The sequence below is a fragment of the Phytophthora sojae genome (genome assembly GCF_000149755.1).
Source record: "Phytophthora sojae unplaced genomic scaffold PHYSOscaffold_17, whole genome shotgun sequence".
Taxonomy (NCBI): Eukaryota; Oomycota; class Peronosporomycetes; order Peronosporales; family Peronosporaceae; genus Phytophthora; species Phytophthora sojae.
The window spans coordinates 143,294-170,402 of record NW_009258131.1 but is presented as its reverse complement, the minus strand read 5'-3'; the positions used below and the strand labels follow the sequence as shown (position 1 = coordinate 170,402).

Genomic DNA, 27,109 nt, shown 5'->3' with positions numbered 1-27,109 from the left:
AGCGAGACACGGACCACACGAAACCGCAGCGCCAACGCCTTCGTCTAGTTGGGGGCTGAAACGGGGGGATCAAGCGATCACCAGTCGGCACTCTTGCAATCGCCTCGTACCACACAGGCAGGACCACCATGAATGGCTCGATGAGCTCATTGACAGCGACCATCACGTCGGCCTTGGCGCTCAAGGCGTTCACGGTCTACATCTAGCGGGTTGAAGACACCAAGACGCAGAGGAGCCGGCACATCCGTCGCTGCTTCTCCGAGTTCTGCGAGCTGCGCGAGAAGCTCCTCGCACTCATCGACGACGAGATGGCCACGTACCTCACCAGCCCGGACATGGACAACATCGAGAGCAGCTTCAACACCAGGTCCAACGTCAGCTTGAGTGCCAGCGCTAGCTCCAGTGTCAGCACTTGTACCAGTATCCCTAGCTGCGCCGGGTGACATCGCTCCTCGTCGAGCAGGTTTGACGTTGTTGCAGTCCACACTTCGTGACGGAGCGACGCGCGGGGCTGCAACGCGGTGGCTTCCAAACTCGAGGAACGTCTCGATGTGGGTCATCATGTTGAAAGCAAATGGCGATGAGTTGGCGCTGGCGAACGACTTCGACGACCTCCAGAGCATGCTGCAAGAAGCGGTTGAGCGCCAGAGATCGCGCCTCAATCACGCGCTTGGAGCGTGAGCCAAGCAGTTTTCGCGGCGGGAACTGCTTGAACACGAAGGCGAAGCGGTCGGACGTCGGCGTCTGGCGATGCCTTCCGCGGTGCGAGTTAGGACGTCGGCTGCTGCTTCGCTGACTCCGGGATTCCACCACTACCCGTTGGTACCAACTCCAGCCTTCGCGATGACGGTGACGGACCACAAGTATCAGTCCTGCACCAGCAGATATCACCTCAGCTCCAGCAGCGAGGAGGACGCAGGCGGCAGTGACGACGAGACTCAGCGCTTCAACAACTTCGACTTCACGCGGCGATTCTACCGCGAGTTCGGCCGCCAGGAAGAGCGCGCGGAGATTTACGCGGACGACTCGGACGACGACGAGGAGATGCAGATGCTCAAGAAGACATGGAGCGCTATGCTCGAAAGCGAAACACACGAGCGCAAACTGTACCACAGCGGCAGTCACTTCGCCATGCTGGAAAGCGCACGGCACTCACCGACTGAGACGTGGGCGAGACGCATCGAGATCGCAGGCATCCACAACGCAGTCAAATCTAATGCAACCTTGAGCGCCACCTGCCCAGTTAGCACACAGAAGGCGCCCGAGCCAGCGACTCACAGAGCAGAGCAGCTCCTAAGTCGCCACCGATCACACCAGCAACTTCCAGTCCAGCACTTCCCGACCTGCGCTTGAGTCGCGTCTGCAAGACTCTGCGCGCAAAATACTCGTAAGCTAGTCAGTGAATTAGGAAGTGAGTTTGTGTGAATTACCACGCACAGCGCCACGGTTGGGAACGGCTGGAGTTCCAGGCCATCGAAGGAAGTGGCCGCCATCGTTCCCCAGCTTGGCGAAACTATGAAGTAGGAGAGAAGTAATCTAACAGGCCATAGTACCATTAAGTTGTCGACATGCCCACACTCGCCGACTTTACAGTCGATTCCAAAGCCTCCTCCTCCAGGATCACCTTGTGTGCAATCTGCACGATGCGCTCGAATGCCAGGTCAGAGTACCGTCGCCAGCAGACGTGGTCGCGCCACTGCCGAGTTGGAAGCTGCGGCGTCGTCAATCCGTGAAATACCTTGGCCACAGCGTAACTCGTCCATTTGATACCTTCATCGTTGCTCGTGCTCTCTTCAGTATCACTGCCCTCAAGCGGACCTCCACCGCCAAGACGGAGTTGAATGAGTGAGCGTGTACCTCGCTCGATAGCCTCGATCAGAGACTCGGTCAGCGGCCGCAGCATTTTCTGCAGCAAACGCTCATCCTCGTCACCTTCGACGTCGTCTCCACCGGCTGCAGCATCATCCTTATCGTCGTCGTCTTCGAAGTAACGTACCGGTTTGGTCTCGAGAGCATGGGCCTTATCATCCAGATCTTCTTCGTCTTCTTCATCTTCGCCATCACGCGCGGTTGACGTCGGAGAAGGCGCCGGTAGAGCTGCCGCGTACAGCGCTCCATACAAATGAGCGAGACGAGCAAGCTGGCGCGACTCGAGATGCCCGTGCTTCGCATACAACAGCTTCGTCCATCGGTCCACGACTTCACTCTTCATCTCGTCGGTCAGTTCAGCCCTCCAGCTCAACTGCAGCTGGAATGCGGGCTGTGACAGCGAAAAGCGCTGGATCTGACCAGTCTGTTGAGCCGCTCGCAATTCTTGTAGCAGCCGACGCTCATTCGTGGCGGCAGCGACCGCAGCAGCATTGGTTTCACCCGCCTGCTGAGCGTCGGAAGCTGCTAACAGGGCTGCAGCTTGGTCTCCATTGCTGTTGGCACCAGTCGTCCGTCCGTACCATTGAGCTACTTCGTGCAGGTGGCAGTCGATAACCCAAGAGCTCAGATACCCGTCCTTACGATGTGTCACGCGTGCATTAGGCAATTCCTTGCGCTGCACCGCTCCGAGCAGTGACTTACTGTAGATTGCGGTCCCAGTTTCTTCGCTTGAGTGTCCAGCAGCTGCAGTGTACATTGACTCATGCTCAGAGGTTGGAGTGCCACGCGTAAACCCAGCTCGTCGTCCTTCTGACGCTGCGTCTCGAGGGCCAGCAACGTGAGGAACGTCTCGATCGAAGCCGCCTTCAGGTCAAGGTGGCGCTCCAGCCAATCTCGCTCGAGAGACTCCAGCGTCAGGTCACTGCCAGCTCTCTGACCTCTTCCCGAGCACTTCACAGCCACTACATGCTTCTTGCTCGCTGGGGATAAGCTCTCCCGACTCTGGAAGACAAGAGCCATAAGCCTCCGAAGCTGGTCGCGATGTAATGCGGTTGAAAACAGTAACGAGCGGAAGTGCACCGCGTCTTCATTCAGCAGATACAGCAACGCTCGCGCAGACTTGCCGTCACGACCTGCTCGTCCAATCTGCTGCACGTATCCCTCGACAGACGACGGCATGTGGAAGTGCACAACAGCCCGCACATTCTTCTTGTCAATGCCCATACCAAATGCGATAGTAGCCACCACAACGCGCACTCTGCCTCGCGCAAAACCTGTGCGGACCTTTTCCTTCGCCTCAGGCGCCATGCCAGCATGAAACGCCACCACCTTTCCAGCAGTGCGCCAAGCGTTGGGCAATTGTTCACGCAGCAGAGCTGCAAGTTCCTCCGTCTGCCGTTGCTGGTGAACGTACACGATAACACCTCCACCGCCAGCCTTGGAGGACTGTGTTGATCCTTTGCTCAACTCGGGGAGGATGTGGACGAGATGCCGCAGTCGCTCATCATTCGACCGGACGGAACGAACTTCCAGCGCCAGATTCTTCCTTTGCCATGGCATCTGCAGCACCATGTCGCTCTCGCTCTCGCCACCTTGATTCTGAAGCTGCCGACGTGAGCGCAATTGATGCAATACATCGTGGACAACACGTCGCGAGGCTGTGGCAGTCACACATGGGTGTGGCGGAAGACCTCTGCCAGCCGCAAGTAGCTTGGACGGAAGTGGTGGGACCACTCTGAGACGCAATGCGCTTCGTCGACACACACTAGTGCCAAGCGCGCACGGACCCGCGGTAACGCGAGCAGCGCTTGCATTCCAGCATCCAGCGCCTTCTCCGGCGACAGGAAGATCAGAGAGAGTTTGTCCGCCAGCAGATCACGCACAAAAGCCGCATGCTTCGCCTTGGACGAGCCTGAATCCGAGCCGGAGCCGGAAAGACACAAGGAGCGAGCCTTCAATGGGGCGGGGAGACTCTCGTACTGGTCGTTCATCAGCGAGATAAGCGGCGAGATCACGAGCGTAATTCCAGGCAAGAAGAGCGCTGGGAATTGATAGCACAGCGACTTGCCTGCACCCGTGGGCAACACAAGGAGAGTGTCCTTACGACGCAGCACCCTTGAGATCGCCCACTGCTGGCCAGGACGAAAGTCGGCGTGCCCAAACACCAGAAGCAGATTGGTGAGCATCGCCTCACGTTGCTCCTCTTCAGTAGCTTCAATATCCAGAGGAACGCACTCAATGGCTTCTGCTTCAGCTGCGGACTCAGCAACACCGTCAGAGGAAGAAGAAGCCGTGAAGAGTGTCTGCAGTGCAAGCGGGACGTGGTCGTCTTCCCAGAGGAAGAAGTCGCAGCGACCTTCATCGAATCCCAGCGGGCAGGCGAAGAACTTGCGGCCGTGGTTCTTGTTCTTCTTCTTGACCTCCAAGCTCTGACAGACCAACGCATGATGACACCTCGGCGGTGTCAATGACTCGGCCTCCTTCTTCGGTTTCGATTTTTCTTGACTAGAGAGACCACGCGCTTTCTCGGCTTTGGCCAGCACTTCCAGACACTCCTCGGTGAAGTCCACGCCGTCGTCAGCCAGCATCGACTTCTCCTTCTTACTCTGTTGAGTACCGTTCGCATTGACCACCGGAGCGAGGCCTGAAGATTTCTCACCTGTAGCTTCGTCCAGCAGGTTCTCATTACGTGCGCGCAGATACGCCGGTCGCTTCTTGGCGCGCCCAGAGCTGCCCTTGAATCTCTTACGCATGTTCAGCTTGACGAAGTTGTCGCTCACCGCACTTTGGGCGTCCTCGGCCTTCCAGCGCTCAAACTCCGCAGCCTTCCGAGCATCACCCACATCACCGGAACCCGCGTCGTTGCTGTCAGATGGAGCGTCGAAGTCATCGAGAGTGAACCCACTGTTCCCAGCCGTCGCGAAGCCCCACGCCTCCTCTTCTTTCTCGTCATCACTCAGAGCAGCCTTACGTTTGCCCGACACCTTCGTCACCTCCTTGTCTTTATCTGTCTCTGCATCAACCACCGACAGCCCTAAAGACGACGCATTGGCGCCTGTATCTCCACTGGATAAAACACTGTTGAGCTCCTCCTCGTCGCCTCCTTTCTTGTCCTTCTGCTGCTCCCCGAAGACCTCCTGGAAGACACGATCAAAGCCCGTCTCTTGACGTTCTCTCTCCTGCTGCTTGGCCCGTTCCGCTGCTTCATCTTCAGGCTTCTTAGCTGCTCCACTGCGCCACAATTGCTGGCGCTCCTGTACAGACATGGAGAGGCCTAGTGGACCTCCTTTTCGCTCATTTTTCGGCTTCGGCTGCGTCTTTTTCGCCGCTTTTTCGGGCTCTGAGGGCTTAGTGACCTTCTTGCTTGCATCAGGTTAGACTTTCTTCTTTTTCTTCTTGTCTAGAGCCCGTAGCAGCCACGCAGCGTCGTCTGTGCCTGAACTAGAGGTCTTTTGAGCTTTGACAGTGGGGTTTGGGGCCTTCCCGGCGCTCCTACGAGGCGCAAAAAGAGGTGCAGATGTGCCTGAAGACGCAGAAGATGGTGGTGCTCGAGAGGACAATGGACGATCTGCTGGAGCTGAGGTTGCAGCGCTTGAAGCCCCACCAGGAGCTGCGTGCGCCGGCTGCCGGCGCGGCCACATTTTCGTTCGAAATGGTCCAAAAATGGTGGCGCCAACACCTGCGATTGGTCGAAAACATTAACGTAACGCGTAGCGGCGGCGCTCGGCTAGTTGGTCCGCCATCGTTGTATATTAGTAACTTTATATTTATTAGGATGAAAAGCAAATTGAAATTGAAGTCAATAGGATCTTACGCGTGGTGCAGTCAGTCCACAGCAGGTGCCATATCCTCGTGCTCTCTCCACTTCTTCTCTATCTCTTTGCGCTTCCACTCCATGCAGTCGCAAAACACCTTCTTGTTCTGTACGTAGATGGATGTTCGCATCTCCAAGCCATCATCCGACACAGCAAAGCCTTCTTTCAAACGCAGCGAGAGAAGTCTTGCGAATCCAGCATTCCACGCGCGCACAACCAAATCGACCTATGGCATCGTAAATAATGTTAGAACAAGTAGTATTCAGCACGTACTCAAACTACTCGTACCTTGTATCTGTTGCCGATTACAAATCCTTCAGATGTGGACTCGACGGAAATTTTCATCGTCGGCACCGCATAGGACCGAGCATCAAACCACTCGTGCATTTCTGCAGAAAGAGCAAGACGATTGCTTGGGTCGTTGTCATACTTCTTGTAGCTTGGATATTTCCGGCAATGCTCTCTGGACATCACATGGCAGCTCTGTGCCTTCCCCACCGACCCGAACCACTCTTCACTCTCGATACGCTGGTACTTAAATTCGTCAGTCGCTACGTCAACGATCGAGGTGTTGGACGAGAAAGTCGTCATTGAGACTTGAGGGGACTCGGTATCATCTGGAACATAATGCATGGCAAAGATGCGTCGCAGTTCGCTTAACTCCCGAGAAACTGGGGCCACAGTCGTCGAGATCGTGTGGCCATCGAGTGGGGAAGTTTGCTTGATACCTTCGGTCTGCAGTTCGTTTTCAAATAGCAAAGCATCCCTCTCTGTACAACATCTGTGAGACATCAACCAGCACAGTTCTACAATAACCAAAATGCATACCTTCTTTGAAAAGAACATGGATCCGCAACATCACCTCATCATACCACAGCGCCTTGTCGGTTTCGCCAGCACGAAGGTTGGGATCGTAGTATCCAAGGCATGACCCCGCCAGTCGGTACAGCCTGCAGCGAATCCCTTTCGTGTTCAGCGCGTTGCCAACGGATCCAGTGACAAGCCACAATCCAGTTTGTGCGTGTTCTTGCTCCGGAACCACCACCAGCACGTGAATCTGGTCCGTTGATGGCTTCTGCATGCCCTTCAACACTTTCTGCAGGCCAGACTCCCCCTGTAGCTCCTTCTCTTCGCTTGTTAAAGCCTCAACTGCGACAGTCTTCTCGCCCTTCTTCAGCTTCTTCACATCTTCTGAGTCGGACACGAGCCACGCGCCGCCCTCCGTCTTCGCCAGGAAGAGCTGCAGGTCCTTGGCGTCGCACGTGATAGTCGCCGGGTTCTTCGCCTTGATCGCGTCCTTCAAGTCTCCCACCGACTGACCCGCGTCAATGTCCACAGGGAAAGCGCTTCCCGCCACACCAACGATCGCACAGAAGAGCTTCACCATCTTTCCTCGAGGCAGCAGATTCTGGAATGAGGAAAAAAAGGGGGAGAGAATTTCCGGACGTATTTAAGCGGAAATGAAGGCGTGTCACATAGCTTTTCAACCAATGATGAGACGCCACGTGTCGCGCGTGGATGATATTGTTTTTCTTTAGAATGAAACCCTCTTTGCATGCAATCCCAATGTTGCTATATGCGGTGCTTGCAGGTGATAAGGGTGTTCCTTCTCACCAGAGGGTATTGATCGCGTGCATCGTTGAAATAACCTCTTTCACGGAGAACGTTCTACGACTGTTCTCTATGGTAAATTACGGGGAGAAAAAAACTGACTGGGTTTTTTCCAGTACCCACTACTCACGCACTGCAACGCGCCATCTCCTGTTGCAGAAGCTGCAGAGTTAGGGGTGAACTGCGCGTCAACCACAATGCCGTTCTCATCTGGTTCTTTCTCGTCCTGGAGGGTGAAGCGAACCAGCAATTGACAGCCGAAGTCTCGGGTGTGCTCCATCTTCCAGCGCCAGCGCATCATTGGCCCCTTCCATCGCATCCCACCCTGGGTTAATCCGACGCAGAATCGGCTCCACATAACACGTAAACTGCAACGGGCTCTGAGTCGAAGTGTAGTTGATACCGTTCAGCGAAAGGCTCAACACGGCCGTGCAAGGACCTTCCACGGCCGGATCCACAAAGCGCACAGCCTCACCGACGATTTCTCCCCGTACTAGCATCGACTGCAGCGACGTCCTGCTGCTCAGCCTCCGCTTTTGCGGCGGTAATGACGATAACGGGTTGACCCCTGCCACGACGCTCTCTCTCGATAGTCGTTTAGTGATCGGGCGCTAGAATTCATCTTGATACAGCTGGATGGAGACGGTGATCTAATCATTCTCAACGATGCTTCCGCACCACGTCAATACCTCCGTTAAACCTTGTCGTTGACTGAATACTCGTTGCCTCGGTGTGGCGGGTCGGCGAGGACTGCTCTCCAGAAGCAGTCATTGCGGGCACTAGCGCTGGCATCCTTCTTTAGCGCGCGGACCGTTTGAATCGCCCCAGTTCTGCCCGCTTCGATGATTTCTTCATCAAGCACGGGATTGATAACAAACCCGCGGGGGTCTTCGTCGATGACGGAGCCGCGAACTCGTTGATGGCCAGCATCAGCTGATTCGAGAGCACGCGCACAGCGTCCATTCCAGCACGACTGGGCGAGACGCATCGGGTGATCGCTTGAACCAACGCCTCTGCGCTGATATTGCTTGCGAGCAGACGCACGAGTTCCCGGTGGTCGCGGACCAGTGAGTACCAGCGAACAGCTTCGAAAAAGCTTTCCGTGAGGGCGATGTAACTGGCATACTCGCGCAGCGCTTCAACGACAGGAAGCTCTCCATCTCTGCTCGCCAGGACGATCGTGTCGTCGAAGAACTGCTCGAGCCGAGCAAGTACGTAAGAACCACGCGAGCGCATTTTGTCGTACACGGCAGTGACGCTCCGCAACTCCACGTGGCACAGCAGGATGTTCACGTGCCACAGGTCTTCATGGCTGACGGCCACGCACAGCGCCTTACCTATTAACCTCGCACCTCTCGAGAATCAGCTCCGTCAGCAGCGGCGTATTGCTGCGCGTCGACCTCAGCAGCAGGTCAGAATAGTCCTCCACCAGCCTTAGGTCCGGCAGCAGCAGCTCCACGATCTCCGGGTGTCGGTTGACTGCGGCGGCGCGCGCAACGTAGAAGACGTGGCTCTCGCGGTTAGCCTCCGGCACCGGGAAGTTATAGCCATCTCGTGGGTTGCGTCCCCGTTCCGTGATTCGGTCCGACTTAGTTGAGAGGACTCCGTGGTCGCGCGCCCATTGCACCGCGTCGTAGCTGCCATTGGCGGCAGCATCGATGGCGTCGCACGAAGGAAATCGCAGATCCGTTTACCCAAGTGAGACACGAGGTGTTCGTTGAGCGTATCGGTCGCTTCCGGGTGGTCGGCGATGACGCGTACGTAGTACGTTTGACACTACTATCTACACGTTGTGTGCTAATTGGCGGGGGTTGTGCGTTAACTGTAGCGCTGCGGGGGCGAATTTCAACGAGGTGATTCATTGTGAAGTGACCGTGAGCGCGAGTACTCCAGTAGAGGTGCTGCTTCTGTCAAAGTACGACGTCTTCAATCGTCTGTCGCGATCGGCTCGAGACACCTTGCGCGCTGCAGCCCAGTCGCACGCGGAGAGCATCGTGTACATTGATCGATTCCACAAGACGCAAAAGTGGGAAGCGTACAAGCAGAAGGTGCTCCGAGAACATGTAAACCACGAACGCATTGAGAAGCTTTTGCCGTCTGCTGCGGCGGCAACGCGCCGCGGTGCAACTAAAGAACCCTCTACCGGAACTACCGCAAAGATCTCGCAGACACAGCAAGCTGCAGCTGCCCAAACGACGGAGCCGAGGCGGACTTCAAAGACGACCGAGTCGGAGAAAGTATCTCAACCCTCAGGGGGGGGCGACGCTCCCTCGAATTCCTCTTCCTCCTGTGAGCGAGGATAAATCTCCCGATACTTCTCGCAGTATGGCTTCGAGCAATAATACAGCGAGGCAAGCCCTGGTCCCAGCGAACGAGTTGCTGCTGCTGGCTCAAGAGACTAAGGCCATGAAGAAGTGTTTCAATCCAGACCAAACACTCGGCAACTACGTCACATCCTTCAACGTGGACACACCACCCAGTGCCGCTCGACAGCGACAGCTAGACGGTGTCTTGGCGGCCGAGGAGCGTCGACAAGCTGAAGTGCTGAAGGAGGGCAACTCGCTAGCATTTTTCGACATCAAAGTGGTCGAGAAGCAGATTGGTACGACGTGGAATCGCACGGCAAAGCACCTGGAGGAGGTTGAGCAGAGCATTGGCGACGAACAAGCACCGGAAACCTGTCGGTCCTCTCGATCTTCTCGGTATCACCGCTGCGCCAGCCGTCTCCGAGTGTACGAAACTCGAACCAAAACTTGACCATTACGTCACAAGCCTTGAGTCAGCTTCTGCAAGAAAACTTCATCTTCTCTCGTCCTCCAGGAAGCAAACCACAAGCCCCCGATGTTCGAAACGGAAGAGTACAACAGCGCAAGGCCACCTCCACTTCACCAACGCGAAACCCTCCGCCTCCCCATTGAAGGCGTATTCACCGTCCCGCTTCACTGCACAGACCGAAAGTACGAGTGAGACAGATTATGCGGTCTTTGTCATCCTAGACGAGAGTAGCGAGGAGCGATCAGAGGCGACGTTTGCGCCCAAGAAGTCTCCAGCTTTTCAGATTCTGCAGTCCGCTAGATCTCTCTTTGCGATTCGTGAAGCAGCCGAGAGGTTCCAGGAGAGCACGGGAGTGACGAAGCTCAAGTACTTCGCTTTACCGCTCAAGACGTACGCGCTGATGCCGCGAGCCGATCGATCGAAAGTTGATGAGGAGCGACTCTAGCTACAGCAAGTGGCAGAAATGAGTCACGGATGAGATCGATGTCTACGTGGAGCCCGCTCGTGGAGGAGTCCACGATCTCTCTCCACTCAACTGCAGGAGACGGAAGTGTACACTTCGCCTCATTCCAAGAAGTGGCGATGTCTCCGGTTCCTAGCGCGTCGAACAATAATGAATCTCGACCATCTCTGCCTGGCCGATCAACCACGACCGCCCATGTCACCTCGAAGGAAAACTTTCAATTCAGGTACCAGCACTGCTCGATGCACCTTTGCGGTTGCGAGTGTGGTGCTGTCAAAGCTTAAGGCGGCCCATGCGCAGTACGAGGAACCGTTTGTGGCCGTGCACGCACTCTTTTCCTCTGAAATGGAGGCGGTGACCTTCGCCATGAACATCAAGGCCTCTCAGCTAGTTAATAGCGCCATGTTGTGCATCTTTCCCGTGGGCAAGTGGATCTACCTCGAGCACGCGCACGACTGGTTCGTACAAGTGGAAGCCAACAAGCGCGAGAAGCGCGCTCCATCCTTGACTGGAGTATCGTCGACTACGTCGTCTCCGACGCGCTCGAGGCGGTTGTCGCTCGTGGTGGAGCCCCCCAAGCCTATTTGGGAGCAAGAGCGTGACGACGCTCGTCGCCTTCACAACTTCATCTGCGCTCGCATGGGCGCCCCCATGCCCGACAAGAAGAAGGACCGGACGGAGGAGAACGGCGGCTTCACCCCGCAGCCACTCGTCTCACTAGAGGACAAACTTGACACGCTTCACAGTTACCTGCAAGCGACCGCAGCATTCACGGCTCGAACGGGTTACGGGGGAGTGGCGATGCTCAAGTATCGGCAAGTCAAGCGCTTCGGGTCCATTATGAGGTCCCGCATTTCGGGTACACAGCCCCACGGCAATGGCAACAGCAGCAGAAGTGGGAACTCGCCCCCGCCTCGAACCTCGTTCTCCCATGTTATTCCTGGTTAAAGGTTGGCTGGGAAGGCTTTTAAAACGTGTTGGTATTTCCTGTAGCCTAGTACTTCGTAGTAGATCGCACTCATGCGAAGTGCTGCATTATCAACTTGAACGATCAAGGAGACGTATCTGCATTACTATACAGTATGAAAATTTCACATTTAATGGAAATACGGATCTGCGTGCACAATAAATTTGTGTATGGAAACCCAAGGGAACAGCGCTCTATACCTTAGCTTAACCGGAAAGCTTCAACTTCATATACACTTTGCAAATACTGCACAGATCCCTGTGCACATAAAAAGTAAACGGACTACAGTGTAGTACAGTATCAAAAGGAACAGCACTCTAACTCTAAAGGGCCTTCATCATCATCAGGTGAAGATGTAAAGTGCCGTCAACAAATTTACGCATGCAGTCGGTTGGGCAACATTCAGCAAATTGGTTCGTCCAGAGCCTTGTTGTCAATTTAGAAACAAGTGCCTAACTAGCACGACAATCCAATGCGTTTCCTGTGCTTCGCATTGCTTTGCGGCGTTTTTTTCCTCCTCACAAAGGTCGATGCTGCCTCGACGGTGACGGACTCGAAAGTTTCCACCACGGCTGTGGCTTATTCGACTTCTGTGGATACCGTCCCCACCAAAAGCCTCAGGGGCGATAAAAGTAATAACGGCGAGAGCGAGGAGAGAGCGTTCGGCATCAACGCGATTCCTGGTCTCAAGAAGATCACAAACTTCGTCGACAAGCAGAAGACCGCGAGTTGGCTGAAGAAGGGAAAGGTCGCAGACGATATCTTTGCCAAGATGAAGCTGTGCCGGCCGAGAAGCTGTTCGAGAGCCCCAAGTTCCTCGCATGGGCCAAGTACGTGAGTCAGTACGACCTCAAGTACCCGGAGAAGGCGAAGACGGTGATCCCAACTTTGACCAAGACCTATGGCAACGACGTCGTAGCCAAGACGCTCGAAGCTGCGACAAAGTCCCCGGACTCGTACAAGCAGTCTGCAGACCCAACAGCTTGAGTACGGAAGGGTGTACGAATGTCCACAGACGACGTCTTCCAAGCGCTCAAGCTCAATGGCAAGCTGGACGACGTCCTCACCGACCCGAACCTGCTGGTGCTCATGCCAATAAAGTATTCATATGAATTCCAGGAATCACCAATGCAACGCACAATAGATCAGCGGGATGATGATTTTCGTATACAAGACCAGAATCACAAACTCCGCGGTAAAGAGCGCGCTTGCGCTGCGTTCCAGAAACCACTGGCGCTCCTTGTTGGAGAAAATCTTCATCAACGGTGTCTCGGTTGGAATCAACTCCAACGAGAGACTCTTCACCTTTTGTACAGGTCTGCTGTAGGGAGTGAGTGGCGTACGGGCTCAACTGGAATCAGCTTTCGGTCTCTTGATGGGATATTCACTTGTCGAAGGGTGCTTAAGGTATTCAGATTGAAGGCGCTTAGATATGTCGTCGACTTTGCCAATGGACCGTAACGCAGCAACGAAAGTCTGGATCTCGCTCTCGGATCTTCTTAGAGCGATCTCACTGAAGCTTGCGGCTTTTAGAGGGTGGTCAGCGGAGATTTTTCGACGCAGAAAAAGGATCGCGTTACTGAGATGCCGAATATCCAATAATGATACAAGCCCGAGGAGAATGTCCAACGCAACCACTGCACCACCGTAGTGCTTGAGTGCGAGTTCTCCATCGAGCTGGAAACGTACAATGCGTTAAACACGTCGACGTTAGATATCATGACCTGAGGGATCAATTCGTAGTTGTTGCCGAAGCAGTAGCTAATTCAGTTCCTCGCAGCAATTTTGATGACTGGGAGCAGCATGACGTAGAACTTTTTGGTTTTTGGCACTGACGCTGATGAATCCGTACAAGTACGCTGGGTATACGAAGGTCAGCAACACTTGGCAAATGAGCACGATGATGGCCCTTATCAGCTACTTTAACAGCACTCGGTTTTGATTTAAAACTCTGCCGAAGAAGTCCACGAAGCATGCGACCAGCACTAAGAACCAGACGTTGATCCCCACTACAAGAGCAAAGGGTAAAGGGAAGCCAATGACGCTTGCCATCGATATCTATCATGAACACCACAGCCCCTCCACTCGAGATGATCGGCATCAAACAAACTTGAGTCGATGTGAGGTTGAGAGCTGGCACGGTGACTTGGAATTGTTCGAGGATCACTCTCGTCATGAGAGCCATTGTGACGAAGTCTCGGACCCAAAACAGATATTTCGCACTGGAGCCATCTCTGGGTGAAGCCAATGGAACATCGTCAATTGATATGAGGATCACCAAACACGGGAAGGGTGAGATCAGACTGACGATGATTGTCCAGGACAACGGCGTGGTTTGGCTGTAGGCTAAGAGCTTGCGAATACGCTCTGATGAATACTGTCCGCGAAGTTTTGGTTGGAATGTTATCGGAAGCTTGCGAGCTCGACGCCAGAAGACGTGTAGTCGTTGTCTTGCGTCGTCAAAAGAGTCCATAAGTCAGACTTCGATGTGAGCGAGTTTGATGAACTCACCATGATGAACACGAGCTCCTTCCCACTAACGCGATCGCGACTGATGCTATTTTATACCTTTGCGCCGTTGTCCACAAAGTGAACCATTTTTTTATAGAAGAGTATTACTTACAGCAGTCGATAGGGCGCGCAATAATAGCGCAGTTATCGAATTTTGGGCTTTTACGATTCGAAATAGGCGGGGGAAACGATAATTTAAAGCTGCATCTGGTGAAGCAAAGGCATTGCAGGCAACGGAAACGGTCACGCAACTGCAATGCACCCCCTTCGAGACGAACCATTGCGATCAGGAAAGAACCTTATTATAATTTTGCAGGAGCAAATTCGAAGTCTTGAGCATATTGAAAGTTATGATACGGTGCAGTGAAGTGAAGCAAAATAATTCTGAGGAAGTGTAAAGAGATGCCGCCCAGAACTAGATATCTGTTGGATCGCGTCACAAGATACTGAGACTCGTAAGAAATAAAACGCCCTTGCTCATCTTCATAGGCATACGCGTGGTCTTAATAATTCTACATGAACCAAAACCTTTAGTATCCACGTTTAGTAGGTGAAAAGCGCACTACTTATCGGTGCTAGCGACCCGTACTGTAGTGAGTTTTTCGAGATCTTCATCAAGATGTGTATCGTGCGCGATACCTGTATCCGATCCGGGAACTCGCTAACCGTATTAAAACTCTGGACGCCTTGCCGACCGAGTAATACTGATTTACTGTATTACTAATACAGTAAACAAAGCCATCGGTGGAGTACCGTTCCAAGCGCCAGCTGTTCATCGCGACGACATCCAGTTCTAGGGACGCGCGCGTACTCGCCGAAATCGGCCGTGGGCTTCATGGCGGACAGCATGAGCGATTGGTTGAACTCCTCAATCATCTCAAACGTGTACGGGGCCTTGAAGCGCTGGTCTTGCTTCATATTCGGTTGCGTGCGCGCGTCTGCGTGGGGTGGGGGACTTTTGGAAGCGACTTGGGGAATGAGCACCCGCCGGTATGCCCCCGGTGATGCACTGGGCCCTTTAAAAGGTTTATAGTATAACCCTATGCCCAAGCATATTCGTAGTTCGTAAGAACTATAGTACACAGATTATGGCTACCGTAACATCACCAATTTGTACATTTCGTGGCTGGTTGTTCCCAGAATGTCGACTGTATCCGTAGTGTGTACCACACACTGTAGTGAGCAGTTCTTAAATTTATGAAATTTATTTGGAAAATCATAACTAGTATAGCTGCATTTTCTCCTTATAAGCTAACATTTACTCAAAATCATTGAAATCACAACTAACGGATTGCACTTTTTCCTGCGGCTTTGGGCCCCGCTCTAAATCCCACGAATCCTTCTTGTGTAAATTTGTATAGCTGGAATGCATGACGTCAACGCGCTCGGCCGGGGGCAAAGCCCCCGGCCGAGCGCGCCTTTAACTTCTTTCGTGTCTTTTGCACGGCAACTTCGCCAATTTTTGCCAGGAAGGTGCTACACCAGGGTTTGAAAACTTGCCACCAATTTTCATGTTACATTATTCTTGCCTACCCCACGTTTGCACACAAAGGAAGTCTACACTGTCCTCCCAGACCAAAGTTTCGCCTACGAGAGTCTCTAAACGGTTATCGTAGTGTCTTAAGAGCTCGGTACTGTACTTGTTGCAGACAGCGAAGTAGCTGCATGCATCGCATTGGCTGTCTTGCCGAATCGATTGAAGTTCGAAGCTCCCCGTGACGTGTACTACACGTCGGGAAGACAAAGTGTACATAACGGCTAACTTCGGGCTTGGTTAACACATTGTCTCGGAACGGTACTCGCCTCAGACGCGTATGCGCATGTCGTAAGTTACGAGTTACAGATTCACTTGATATTTGTAAGGACCATGTGTTTCTCGTCGGGATAGGTGTATAAATTGTCATCAGGTTTTCTCGCCAATGTTGTAAGTGATACGACATAGAAATAGAGCAATCGCCGCTCAATGTCGTAAATGACCCCACTTGCAGTCAACAGATGGCTGAGGAGGTGCACTGTTCTGCAGATTCGATCAGAAATCACATGAAAGAAGGTGCATTGGCTCAACAAACGTTTATTCAACCACACGAAACTGACCACTGACTAACTGCAACGCAACCTACACGCTCACTGTCATTGCTGTCATTGTCCACCATCGCTTCCTTCTTCGCGGGGAAGCAGTTCCTACCGTGTCTTCTTGCGCTTGCCTGCGTTCTTACCGGGCGTGCGCTACACGGCGCGCTTCCCCAGGTCTAGCCGGTCACCCTGAGTTGCCGCCAAAAGTGTCTAAAGTCAACTTCGTGTGCTGGGTGAAGGTTCTTCACTTATCCTTCACTGAAGGATATCTGTCTGGTCCAACTCTGGACGTACTGTCCGGACTCTGGACCAAACTGTCCAGGCTCTGGATCAAACTGGAATCTTTCACCCACCTGAAACCATCCTCTGACCCGGTTCTGTGAGCTTGTCGCAAATACCTCTCGCACCTTATAGGTTGCGGTTGCATGAAATAAACTTGATTAAAGTATGAGAATATCGTGTCTACAACGCGCTCAATGTCGTAACTTACAACATAAAAAACAGACATGTCGTAACTTACGACGTTCGGAGACAAGGTGTTAATAACCAAGCGGATAACCAATGGTTATCCTCTTCAAGCATGGACAGCACCCGCCGCAACGCTTCCGAGACTAGTGGTGATTCCAAATTGACTCTTCCTCGCAAGGCTCGTGCAAGAACCTCAACTTGGCGTACGGTAGCCTTCTGTCCGGCCAGTAATTGAGACTAGGGCTGTTTCGTGCACCAGTTTCGGTAGGGTTATGCCTGTAATTTCAAGAGCTTTAATCGTACTTAGTAGAGAGACGCAATTGATGTCTCAATGGGCTATCCCCGTAATAAAGGGCTGATGAATCTGCACGAAAGTACTTTCGTGTACTTTCGAGCACTGCATGAAACAACCCTAATTGAGACAGCACCCTGCTATTCGGGCGCACTCCAGTGAGAAGAACTTCAGATCAACTTGAGGTCGTCGTGCGCCACCTAGCGAAGAGTTTTCAAGCGTCAATCGCACAGTCATCCCAGCAAGAAGATTGGAACCCTCGTCGATAACGACTTTCGTGATTGCACGTAAGCGATGGTCTGGCTGTAGTACAGTCAATGCACATAGGCCGCTTCGTACAATATTGCAAGCCTTCTACTGTATGAGGCGTCACAGCCGTGGGAGATGTGCACAAGCCGGTCATCTGCCATATTTGGATGTGATCATCTGGCGTAAGCACGAAATGCGTTATGAGCTCTCTCTCTCTCCTATCGGTCACTCACCCTGAGACTGCTCCGTTCACTTGTCTTCTTGCCGAGTCGACCTCGGACACTCCCACCGCTCTGGCCCCAAAATGAGCAGCGCCCTCTATCCCCCCAACACCCACTCGCTCAGCAACGAAGCGATCGGTGCAACGAGGTGCGGAGTATCCACCCACCGCGGCTTCGACCAAGCTCCTGCGCGCTACAGTCAGTCTTCGATCCCACACATGGCCGAGCGCTTCCACCAAAAAATAAAATATAAAATTGTATTGCAGGCTTCTTTCTTCCGTAATAATCATTGCAATACGACTCCCACCAATAATCAATTATTTTAGTGGAACAATACAGTAATTATTGTATTGAGCTTGCCTTTTATCTTGACATTTGTATGTAGATTAAAATACCGACAAATATTGAAGCCCACTAGACTCAATAATTATCATTGCAAGACGCCGATTCCCAATAATCAATTCTTTTAGTGGAACAATTCCGTAATAATTGTTTTTGTATTATTTTTTCCGACCCCTGACCACAAGACTTCATCTCCGTACGAACGCGTCGCCGTGACGATATCTTTCGACCATGGGAGTATCCCTTGGTATACCGGCAAAAGACCAGCTCCTCCTCCTGCACACGACACTCAAGTTCAGACCCGCAAACTTCAAGAAGAAGAAGGCGCCGCGCAGTTGAACCGAGAGCGTCGCCGCTTGACTCAAATCTGGTACCGACAGAAGCTCAAGGACCACGCCGACACTCTCGAGCAGCAAGTACAAGTGTTGCGAGACCAAGTGCAGAGCTCGAGTTCCAGCACCAGACCATCTCTCCACGTATCATCGCTGAGATTACCCCCTGGAGCGTGGTGGCCGAGTACTTCCGACTCAGGGCTCTCCCAATTCAGTATTATATTGAATTGGTAAAACTGCTTGTCAGTAATAGTGATTTAAATATGACGATCGCCAATAATCATTATTATACTGATTAAATATTTGAATTCCATGTATCATGACTGTGTTTTTGTATGCCCTCAAATCATACGAGCCAATAATATAAATTTTAATATGGCACTTGCCAATAATACATATTTTTTCAGATTTATTAACAATTTTCATATTGAATTTTTTTATTGATACCCCTGTTCCGACTGTTCCGCTTCGCCTTGACGGCGTATGTGCCCATATCCGAGCGCTGCAACTCTCCTAACTACCCAACGTTGCACGAGTCGCACGCTCGCCGTGAGTTTCTGCAGCGAGCCATGGCTCCAGATGTGATCGTGGAGAATGGACGAGGCGTTGAAGCGGTGCTGGAGTACTGGAGGTTTGTCTCCCTCTCGCAACCGACCTTCGAGATCCGTGCTGCCAACGTGGAACAAGGTCCCGAAGGCTTCATTGTCGCCAAGACGAAGACCAAAGTCGTTCTGTGTGAGGAGATGCTGCGCCACGCGTTCCCGAAGCTGGGAGAATCTGAGCGAGGGAGGAGTCTAGCTGTGAAGCTACTGACCAGCGATTCGAGGCGAGTGGAGTCACGGTGTTCGGCTGGGACAATGAAAAAGGCTTCGCCAGGAAGAGCTTCAGTCTGGAAGCAGACTCGGGTTCTGAGCTTGAGCAGCGAGTCGGACTGGATGACGCCCATGTTACGCTTGCTTGGCAATGCGGAGGACTTGGCGTTTGTGTTTGACGGGGCTTATCTTACGCTAGACGGTCGACTGAATATTGATTAATCCATACATTGATAGCTTCACTTTTTTTTCAATGCGTAAGGTGATCTCTGTAGGCAGTAGGCTAGTGCAGTAGGCTGCAGAAGTGGAAACGATAAACTCTTCTCGAGATTCTCCCATGGCCGCGGGTTACTTGTCGAATCGCGACACATTTTCAAGATTTTTTTTTCGTTTCCCAGAGTACAGCACTGGAAATCGGACTTTACTTTGATGGCCAAATCCCAATTACCATTGCTACTGCTTACAACGTAGTACATACTTTACATACGCTTTCCAGGAGTACGAAACCACGGTAGATCTTCATGGGCAGCTGTGGCCCTGCCTCAAATCGGCCTGAAGTGCTTCTCAAAAAAAAAAGCAAGCAAGCAAGTCGTCGTCGTCAGCAACAATGTGCCGTCTAGTCGCAGTTCCTCTTGCCAACCAGGACTTCCAGATCCCAACCAGGGCTCTGAGGTCAGCTTATCGAGCAATCAGCCAAAACGGCAGTATCAGCACAACGCGCGTATGCAGACCCTTACCATCCGAAAATGATATCAGATAATTTGCAAGTCGCTGTGCCCATTTGATTGAAGCACGCGGGGTGAGCCTCGAGAATTATACCTTGGACATTTCACCCTATTCACGGGATCAGTTGACATCTGGTGTCGTCACGACAGCGGTTTGGCTGGTTTGGATTTCGATCGACCACCCCTGCGGGATCAACATCGCCGATGTTGGAGAAGTTGGCTAGTTCTTGAACAAGAACATTTACCCAAAGTTGGGTTCTCTGAAGACCCCGTGGGCCTGAGGGTGGACCTGCAACAAAACGTGTGAAGAGGGAATTACCTACAGGTTTCCATGTTTTACAATGCGGAAGTGGAGGAGTAACCCCGTAATGCTTTTCATCTTTGTCGACCCCAGTTGTGCTGCAAAGTTGACAGTCGCTCAAGCTTTATGTACCTAATCCGCGAATCACTGGCAACTCTGTCCTTGAGTACGTCTCGAACGTGGTTCTTGGTGGCATGACACCTAACTCGAAGTAATCTTTGTCCAAAGGCTGAAAGCATTATGCTGTCTGGCGAATTGTGAAGGCGATGTGCCATCCAACCCATACGAGCTGGCCCAAGAATGCTCCGTCGTCAGCCCAGTGCAAGCCACGAGTATTCGGTCTGAACGCCAGCGTGACCGGCATTGACGGCATCATACGCGTTAAGGCGCCTGGTACGTACCGAATGACAGCGGTGGTGAACCACCAGCCAGCGGGGCACAACTTGTTCATTCAGGCCGGATTGCATTCAATCTGCGCACTGTGGATTCGCTCAAGGCAACTTTGGATCGACGTCGCTCAATTGCATGACTCGGGTTCGATCAGCTCACTGTGAAAATGCCTACCCTAAAGCTGCGGGTCGTGGTATTGCTCTTTCAAGAAATACATCATTTGGTAGTGAATGTTCTTTGCTCACGCATTTTTAGGAGTCTACAGCCTAAGGCTTCTGTCGAGAATGTACGGCGGGTGAGCTAGTTTGAAGAGATTAGCTTGGTGGCCCGACAGGCTGCTCCCTCCGAGTTGTGTGTCTACCTGCTGTCCTTCTTTCAGCCGAATATTATACTTATGGGGCATCCACTGATTTCTCCCAACGAATTAACTCACCCACTTTAGTTGTGGCTTGAACTTGACGGTTCGGCAGCGGAATACCTTCAGCTCGTTTCGTAGGGCGGCAGTCGGCATTCCCCGGCTCAATAAATTCTGACGAAGCGATGCCAGCTCCTTTTGAATCTCGTGCATCACGTAATAGTTGTCTTTTTCAGTCGCTTGAGCCGACTCATAACTTCTTCTTGGAGGTAATGAATTTTTGCTTTGAGGATGCCAATGTGCTCCAGGCATATCGGTTTCATTCCGAATGTGTACTCCATCACTCGTGACTTTCGAATGACTCGGATTCTGACCGCAATCTCCAAACGAAGGGCGTCCTTAGTGTTGCTGAAATAAAGTCGCAATACTGGACACGTCGTCGTGTGCACTGTTTAATCCCTCACGAAAACACTGCCACTTTAATGCAAAATAAATAAATAAAATGTTAGAACAATGAGTGATATTTGATATGCCTCGACGTAAACTGAAGCAGCAGCGTTGGTGGTGTCGACGTAGGTTTCAATGCGTAGCCCAGACATTCACCTTTCTGATAGTATCATGGTAGCTAAACAATATTAAAAAAAATGATGTCGCATGACACCTCGTAGTCTTATGTCACCTCCTTCCTGATTTAGGTCTTCGAATTTGAAATCGAAGTATGCATGTTCTCACTTTAGACTAGAGAAGAGCTGCGCAACATCCACGAGCGTTCACAATGAGGAGCGAGGGGGACTGCAAGAGCCTGCCATCTTCTACTAGCTTTTTCAACACAAGTGATTTGGTGCACCCTGAAAGCGCCACCATCATGCCCCCAAGCCCCATTGCCTCGACTTCCGCGCAACCCGTGCTCGAGTTCAATGGGACCACCATCTTTGCACCGCCACCGGCGCCTACCTACCGCTACGCGATCTCGCTCAAGAACGACAGGCTACGCATCATCTGGCTCGAGGACTACGACAGCAAAAAACAATGGTAGGCAGCACGACGTACAGTACAATACGCTGAGCATGATACTACTTTCGCTTTTGCGAAGCAAGCAGTTTCTCCCGCGTTCAAGCTGGCATCGGTCCATTAAAGGTTGTGAGGAAGCGGCGCGAACTTGAGGAAGTTATGCCAGCCGAAGGGAGGCAGCGATGTGCCTACATAGTGACGGGATCATCTGAAGGAGGACCACCACGATTGTATGGGGTAACGGAAGACTGGATACTGATGACCGCAACTGGTATCCCAACACAGGTGCACATCTGAACTAGGCGTTAACGCTTTTGTCGACGCCACGAACGTCATCCCGGACGCTGCTATTGCACGTATGATTTAAGCCTCTTTATTGCAGCTTTCTTGTTTACCAACTGTATGGTCCTCTCCAGTGTTTTTGTGAAGTATTAAATATTGCTGGCGATGGCATTGACAAGATTGCGAGCACATTCAGCCGCGTCAAGGACGAAACCTTCCGGTTGGAGATCGCAGTAACACTTCAGGTGCTGCGTAAGTCCCGTGGGATGACATACGCATTCGTGTTGGAACCGATTTCAGTCGAGCGCATTGACGTTCTGGAATCCAAGGTGCGGGACATGAAGATCGAAATGGATAAACTGCGCCTGGAAGTTGAAAACAAATCCGCATCACTTCAGGCGGAGATCCAGATTGTCAAAGCGGAAGTGGAGAAACTGCGCCAAGAATCTGAAGCACGTGCCGCCTTGCTGACCAAGATACTGGGGGATGTACGAGCTCAGCTTAAAGCGAAAGACATTTTCGTGCTCGCCCAGGCGGTCGCAACCAGCCGAGTTGGCGACGTCATCCGCTGGAGCAATAGCAACCTCGATGGTGTGTTTGGAGAGGACGGTGTGATTCGGTTGCCGCTTTCAGGCTTGTACCAGATATTGGCTGTCGTCAATCACCACGCGGACCGTCTTCCGGAAGCCATTCAGCTGATGAAAGGCTCTACTTGTGTACAGTTCGCCTACTCTGGATACACTCAAGGAAGTTTCTGCTCTACCAGCCTCATGTGCGTTGTCCGTATCGACAAGGGCGATCAACTCACAGTGAAATGCCCCACCGAAGTCGTTGCAAACACCTCGATTACGTTTACCCGCATCGGGGATGTTGAATAGACTACAGAGCTTGTACCAATGTTACGATTTCTATGCATATGTAGATGTAAAGCCCGTTTCGAATCTTCATGTGCTGGCCTTCTTCATGGCTTCCTGCTTGATCAACCCGTATTCTTCTTGCCCTGGATAAGACGAATACTTTTTATAGCGATCCCCACCACTTTTAGCATACTACGTAGTAGGGGTGTCGGTCTCCCACAAGTCAATTGGCGCCGACACGAGATCACTTCGAGCTACCCAGCTCAGCCGATCACTATGTCGTCGGTACCTTTCGGACTGGCTGTAAGCATGGTGAAGTCCACCCTACAAACACCAGGGACGTTTGAGGGCACCACAGCCTTCTCTGCTCCGCCGACACATAAATATCACTACGCCCTCTCCTTAAACAACGGAAAACTTCGAATCACGCTCGAAGGCAGCGACAGCAAGAAGCGTTGGTAAGACCGTTTTCAAGCGCAATACATATTAAACTACAAGCTCATGTTTTCTCCGTTTTAACTCGATGTTTCTAAGGTGCACACAAGAGCTGGACCAAGAAGAATTTGTCGATGGATCGAACTCCATCCCAGACGCCCGTGCGCCCGACTACGCTGAGGTAGTATAAATCTTCTTGGGTGAGTGCACAAAACCTTCGTGGGCTTACCCTTGCTACAATGTTGAACAGTGTTTCCATGAGCTACTCTCATCATCTCTGGAGGGTGTCAAAAACCCTCCGCGAGCTCTTCGCAAAGTAAAAGACGATCACTTGCTGCTCGAGTTTTACGTGAAGGTGAGGGCGTTGTTGAAGTCGGGAGTAGTGACGTACACCTTCAACTTGGAGCCGGTATCAGTGGAGCGAATCGATGTTCTGGAGTCAAAGCTTCAAGATTTGCAACAGGAAGTGAAGCTGCTTCAAGCAGAGGCTGCTGGGAGAAACTCCGCGCAAGAGGAGATGCAAAAAATGATCTCGGATTTGCGAACTGAGGTGAAGACGCTGTGCGGGTCCGTAAAAGCTCCAAGCGTCTTTCTTGCGCGAGCAACAAGTCAGTTAGGCTCTGAAGGACTGCTTCTCTGGCGTTGCGAACATCTCAAAGTGCTCGACCGAGTTTTTCACGATCTGAATCCAGGCATTTACCAAGTGAACGTTCCGGTGCACTTAACGAGTGGCAATGGCAAAATGCAGCTGAATAAAGGCAACCGCATTATTTGCTGCACCGATGGTTTTCTCTTTGTCCAGCATCATCCATGTGCAGGTGACCAAGTATCCGTTCACGTCAATGGCAGCGTCTCGAGTGGTTACATGACGTTCGCTCTCCCCGCGAAGTTGACTGTCTAGATTAGTGCGTGTCGGAGACGACAGAGGTAGATAGTCACTCAGGCTGCAGTGATAAGCTGAAGTGGTTCCCTTGGCTGTACCAACACGGTCCGATTATAATTTTTTTTTTCTATGCCACTAAGGCTCCAGATTTTGCTTTGGTTTATCTACAATTCAATGACTACCGGTAAGCACTATTCGTGAGAATACTCTGTCCGCTGGTTTTATCCAGTTCGTTGCAAGCGTCTTGACTCCCCATCTTGGCTTATGTGCGATAAGCCGATCCGCCAGAACCGAGTACTTTGGCAGCACCATCTTGGTCGTCTGAGAATGTTTAGGGCACGTTCGTCGGTCAATGTCACTCCGGAATTTCCAGCTTTCTGCCCAACACCGCATTAATCAAGATGTCCGGCTTTGAGACGGTACCCGGTGCCTCTGTCCAAGGAACCACCACGGCAGTGCCTGTCCAACCCGTCGCCGTGGCGGTCACGCACGACAATATCGAGTATGAAGGCACTACGACCTTCGCACCGCAGCTGATGCAGATTTACCGCTATTCGCTCTCTTTGAAGAGCTGTACGCTCCGAGCTTGGCTCGAGAACTGCGACAACAAGAAGCAATGGTAATGTTGTCTTCTAATCGATCTTACACTTGAATTGTTATGGTATTGACCCAATATTCATCCTTGGGTGTTGTAGGAGCATTGTTCTTGTGGAATACGTCGACGCGACCAACTACATACCGAATGTAGGCGTTCTCGACTACATTGAGGTACGTCCGTACATTATGCTATGGCGTTAAGTAAGATACTGATCCGTATATTCCTTCGTAACAGTGTTACTGAGTCGCCCTGTCCTAGACGCAAGCGATATCCCAAGGTTTCTGCAGTCTACAAAAGATGATCGGCTGCGGCTGGAATTCTCGGTCAATATTCAAGCGATGCTGCACCCTCGCGTGCTGACCTATGTATTCAATCTGGAGCCGATCTCAGTGGAGCGAATCAATGTACTCGAGGCCAAGCTGCGCGACTTACAGGACGAGGTGCAGCATCTTCGGCATGGCGCTGGGGCAGGTTTCGTAGTGGTGGAGCTACAGAACTCGGTGTAGAAGCTCCAACGTGGTCTGTCGAACCGCGAAGCAGTGATTTAAGATCTCCAACACCAAGTTAAGTTACTGAAGGCCGAAGTGATGAAGCCCCAACGCACTGTAAAGTGTAGCTCCAAGGTCCACGGATTAACTGGTGCGAGTCCTGAATTCATTCAGTTGGAGGCAACTGCCATGTGCGGGAGTAAGTGCTTCTGGTCACCGGTGGAGAACTATTCGAGCTGCCATGCTCTAACACAAACTCAAGACACACAGCAACTTTGTTGATCATAACTCATGTTCCAGTTATATCTTATCTGTCGTTCTATGGATAAAACCATGCATCAGAGCTAAGAGCTAAGAATACGGATCATCCTGGGGCATAGTCTCTAGGACCCGTACTCATTCAAGACGCTAATCAAGAAATATAGAAACGTTTCTATGATATTTCTATGGTATTTCTGACAACGTTGACGAGTTCAACGTGACACTTCAAAGAGCTCAGCTCTTAGAGCTGAGAGCTCTCTCCAAAGCTCTTCAGCAAGATATCTACGAAAGCTCTCGATTCATGTGCTTAACGAGTGACAAGTGCGGAGAAGGCCATCTCTGTCGACACCCACTACGTTTACCTAGCACTACCTTGCTTCATAATAGCCCTAGAGACTCGCGTGACGCGGGGACAGCGTCTCTAAGGTTGCGAAGCTGGTCGTAGATAGCAGCGCAGCGGACGGCGGCGTGGGCGAGCGTCGTCGCATCACACAACACATCTGGTGGAGCGCAGCTGCCGATACGTACGTCAACCCGGAGGCATGTTCAGGCGTCTGCGTGAACACGAACGATCCGAGCATCATCCGTCGCGCTGATGGCACGTACTTCCGCTTCTCGACGGGCGATGGCATCGCCGTTTACTCGGCGCCAGACATCACTGGTCCGTGGGATACAAGGGCGCCGCTGCACTTGGTTGCATCGGCAGCTCGGGCATATCGAAGAGGTTTTACACCTCTGGCTCAGAAAATGCCATGCCGTTCTGAACGCGGAAGTAGCCAATTCAGAAACGAGTTTCTGCTGGACCCGGGCAGCGACGCTGGTAGTAGCTCGGGGCGTTCGTTCTTTGCTCTAGGTAGCTTTTGATGAGACTCTCGAACGGCACACTAACGGCGATGGAAGCGATCGAGATAACCGGCGCTGCGGTGTTGGCTATATTCAAGTTTTGCTGCGACCAGACCGGACACGAATCGGCTGTGGACTCGACGATAATGCAGCACGCGGAACTTTACACGCGCGCTGGAGCTTTATCGAAGTAAACTACCGCTCAATCAACGTAGTAGGTCTTAGCTAAAGCTGGCCTATGTGCATGGGCAGTGTCTACGACAATCAACAAAGTTTCCCTTGCTCAACGCAGAAGAAAAGGAACAATCATTTTATTTAACTTACTTCACCTGCTCAGACAAAAGATCTGACAAATTAAAACTTACCGTATCGATAGAGCTACGTACTTGCTTGTCATCAGCAGTTCGCCAATTTCCGCATATACCGCCGAAGCTCTGCATTGCTACCTGCACACGAGCGTCGGCGTTTCTATTTTCGCAAGATGTACCAAATATGCGGTACAAAATGCTTCGTGCAAACTGCACGATGAATTCCACTACATTTTGCATTATGGGCCGTTTCATTTGATGTTTGTATGCCTGACATTTTCGCATTCGTGGAATTCGCCGGTCAATGAGCACCCTCAGGGCCTCCGAAAATAGCATTGTCAATAACATTATTTCAGAAAATAACAATAAATTACGCATTTCGGCGGGTTCAGCCATCTACCGTGATAATTTATTGATGTGCTTTGTGATATTACATAATTTATGACAGTTACCTTTATATAATACTGTTAGCGTTTTACCAGCCATCTTCTCGCTTCCAGTCGTTCAGAAGAACTGGAATCACTGGTTGTCTGCGTTGCTAGTTGCAGCTCATTTGGCAGCGCTCACTTTTC

At 51.8% G+C, this 27,109-nt stretch overlaps 8 protein-coding genes across 8 annotated transcripts; 4 read left to right on the top strand and 4 right to left on the bottom strand.

Annotated features, from left to right (window-relative positions):
• Positions 1 to 128: 128 nt before the first annotated feature.
• PHYSODRAFT_342466 (hypothetical protein) lies at positions 129 to 1,353 on the top strand (the record flags this gene model as incomplete). The annotated part of the gene is made up of 4 exons (XM_009540934.1): positions 129 to 194; positions 264 to 404; positions 481 to 677; positions 774 to 1,353. The coding sequence occupies 4 exons, from the start codon at positions 129 to 131 to the stop codon at positions 1,351 to 1,353; spliced, it is 984 nt and encodes a 327-aa protein (XP_009539229.1).
• Positions 1,354 to 1,555: 202 nt separating this feature from the next.
• PHYSODRAFT_534290 (hypothetical protein) lies at positions 1,556 to 2,626 on the bottom strand (the record flags this gene model as incomplete). Its single annotated transcript, XM_009540933.1, has 1 exon — positions 1,556 to 2,626. One exon carries the CDS (start codon positions 2,624 to 2,626, stop codon positions 1,556 to 1,558), a length of 1,071 nt encoding a protein of 356 aa, XP_009539228.1.
• A 2,990-nt stretch (positions 2,627 to 5,616) lies between these two features.
• PHYSODRAFT_289250 (hypothetical protein) lies at positions 5,617 to 7,063 on the bottom strand. Its single transcript, XM_009540932.1, has 4 exons — positions 6,910 to 7,063; positions 6,513 to 6,742; positions 5,973 to 6,454; positions 5,617 to 5,910 (listed from the first exon to the last, which is right to left on the bottom strand). Exons 2-4 carry the CDS (start codon positions 6,541 to 6,543, stop codon positions 5,695 to 5,697), a joined length of 729 nt encoding a protein of 242 aa, XP_009539227.1. The 5' UTR covers positions 6,544 to 6,742; positions 6,910 to 7,063; the 3' UTR covers positions 5,617 to 5,694.
• Positions 7,064 to 7,989: 926 nt separating this feature from the next.
• PHYSODRAFT_307875 (hypothetical protein) lies at positions 7,990 to 8,531 on the bottom strand (the record flags this gene model as incomplete). Its single annotated transcript, XM_009540931.1, has 2 exons — positions 7,990 to 8,313; positions 8,340 to 8,531. The coding sequence occupies 2 exons, from the start codon at positions 8,529 to 8,531 to the stop codon at positions 7,990 to 7,992; spliced, it is 516 nt and encodes a 171-aa protein (XP_009539226.1).
• A 3,441-nt stretch (positions 8,532 to 11,972) lies between these two features.
• Positions 11,973 to 12,338, top strand: PHYSODRAFT_289249 (hypothetical protein; the record flags this gene model as incomplete). Its single annotated transcript, XM_009540930.1, has 1 exon — positions 11,973 to 12,338. One exon carries the CDS (start codon positions 11,973 to 11,975, stop codon positions 12,336 to 12,338), a length of 366 nt encoding a protein of 121 aa, XP_009539225.1.
• An 894-nt stretch (positions 12,339 to 13,232) lies between these two features.
• On the bottom strand, positions 13,233 to 13,973 carry PHYSODRAFT_534351 (hypothetical protein; the record flags this gene model as incomplete). Its single annotated transcript, XM_009540929.1, has 1 exon — positions 13,233 to 13,973. One exon carries the CDS (start codon positions 13,971 to 13,973, stop codon positions 13,233 to 13,235), a length of 741 nt encoding a protein of 246 aa, XP_009539224.1.
• Positions 13,974 to 18,460: 4,487 nt separating this feature from the next.
• Positions 18,461 to 19,027, top strand: PHYSODRAFT_348625 (hypothetical protein). Its single transcript, XM_009540928.1, has one exon. It carries the CDS (start codon positions 18,558 to 18,560, stop codon positions 19,020 to 19,022), a length of 465 nt encoding a protein of 154 aa, XP_009539223.1. The 5' UTR covers positions 18,461 to 18,557; the 3' UTR covers positions 19,023 to 19,027.
• Positions 19,028 to 21,436: 2,409 nt separating this feature from the next.
• On the top strand, positions 21,437 to 22,742 carry PHYSODRAFT_566532 (hypothetical protein; the record flags this gene model as incomplete). Its single annotated transcript, XM_009540927.1, has 4 exons — positions 21,437 to 21,603; positions 21,868 to 21,913; positions 21,951 to 22,235; positions 22,296 to 22,742. 4 exons carry the CDS (start codon positions 21,437 to 21,439, stop codon positions 22,740 to 22,742), a joined length of 945 nt encoding a protein of 314 aa, XP_009539222.1.
• Between the last annotated feature and the right edge of the window lie 4,367 nt (positions 22,743 to 27,109).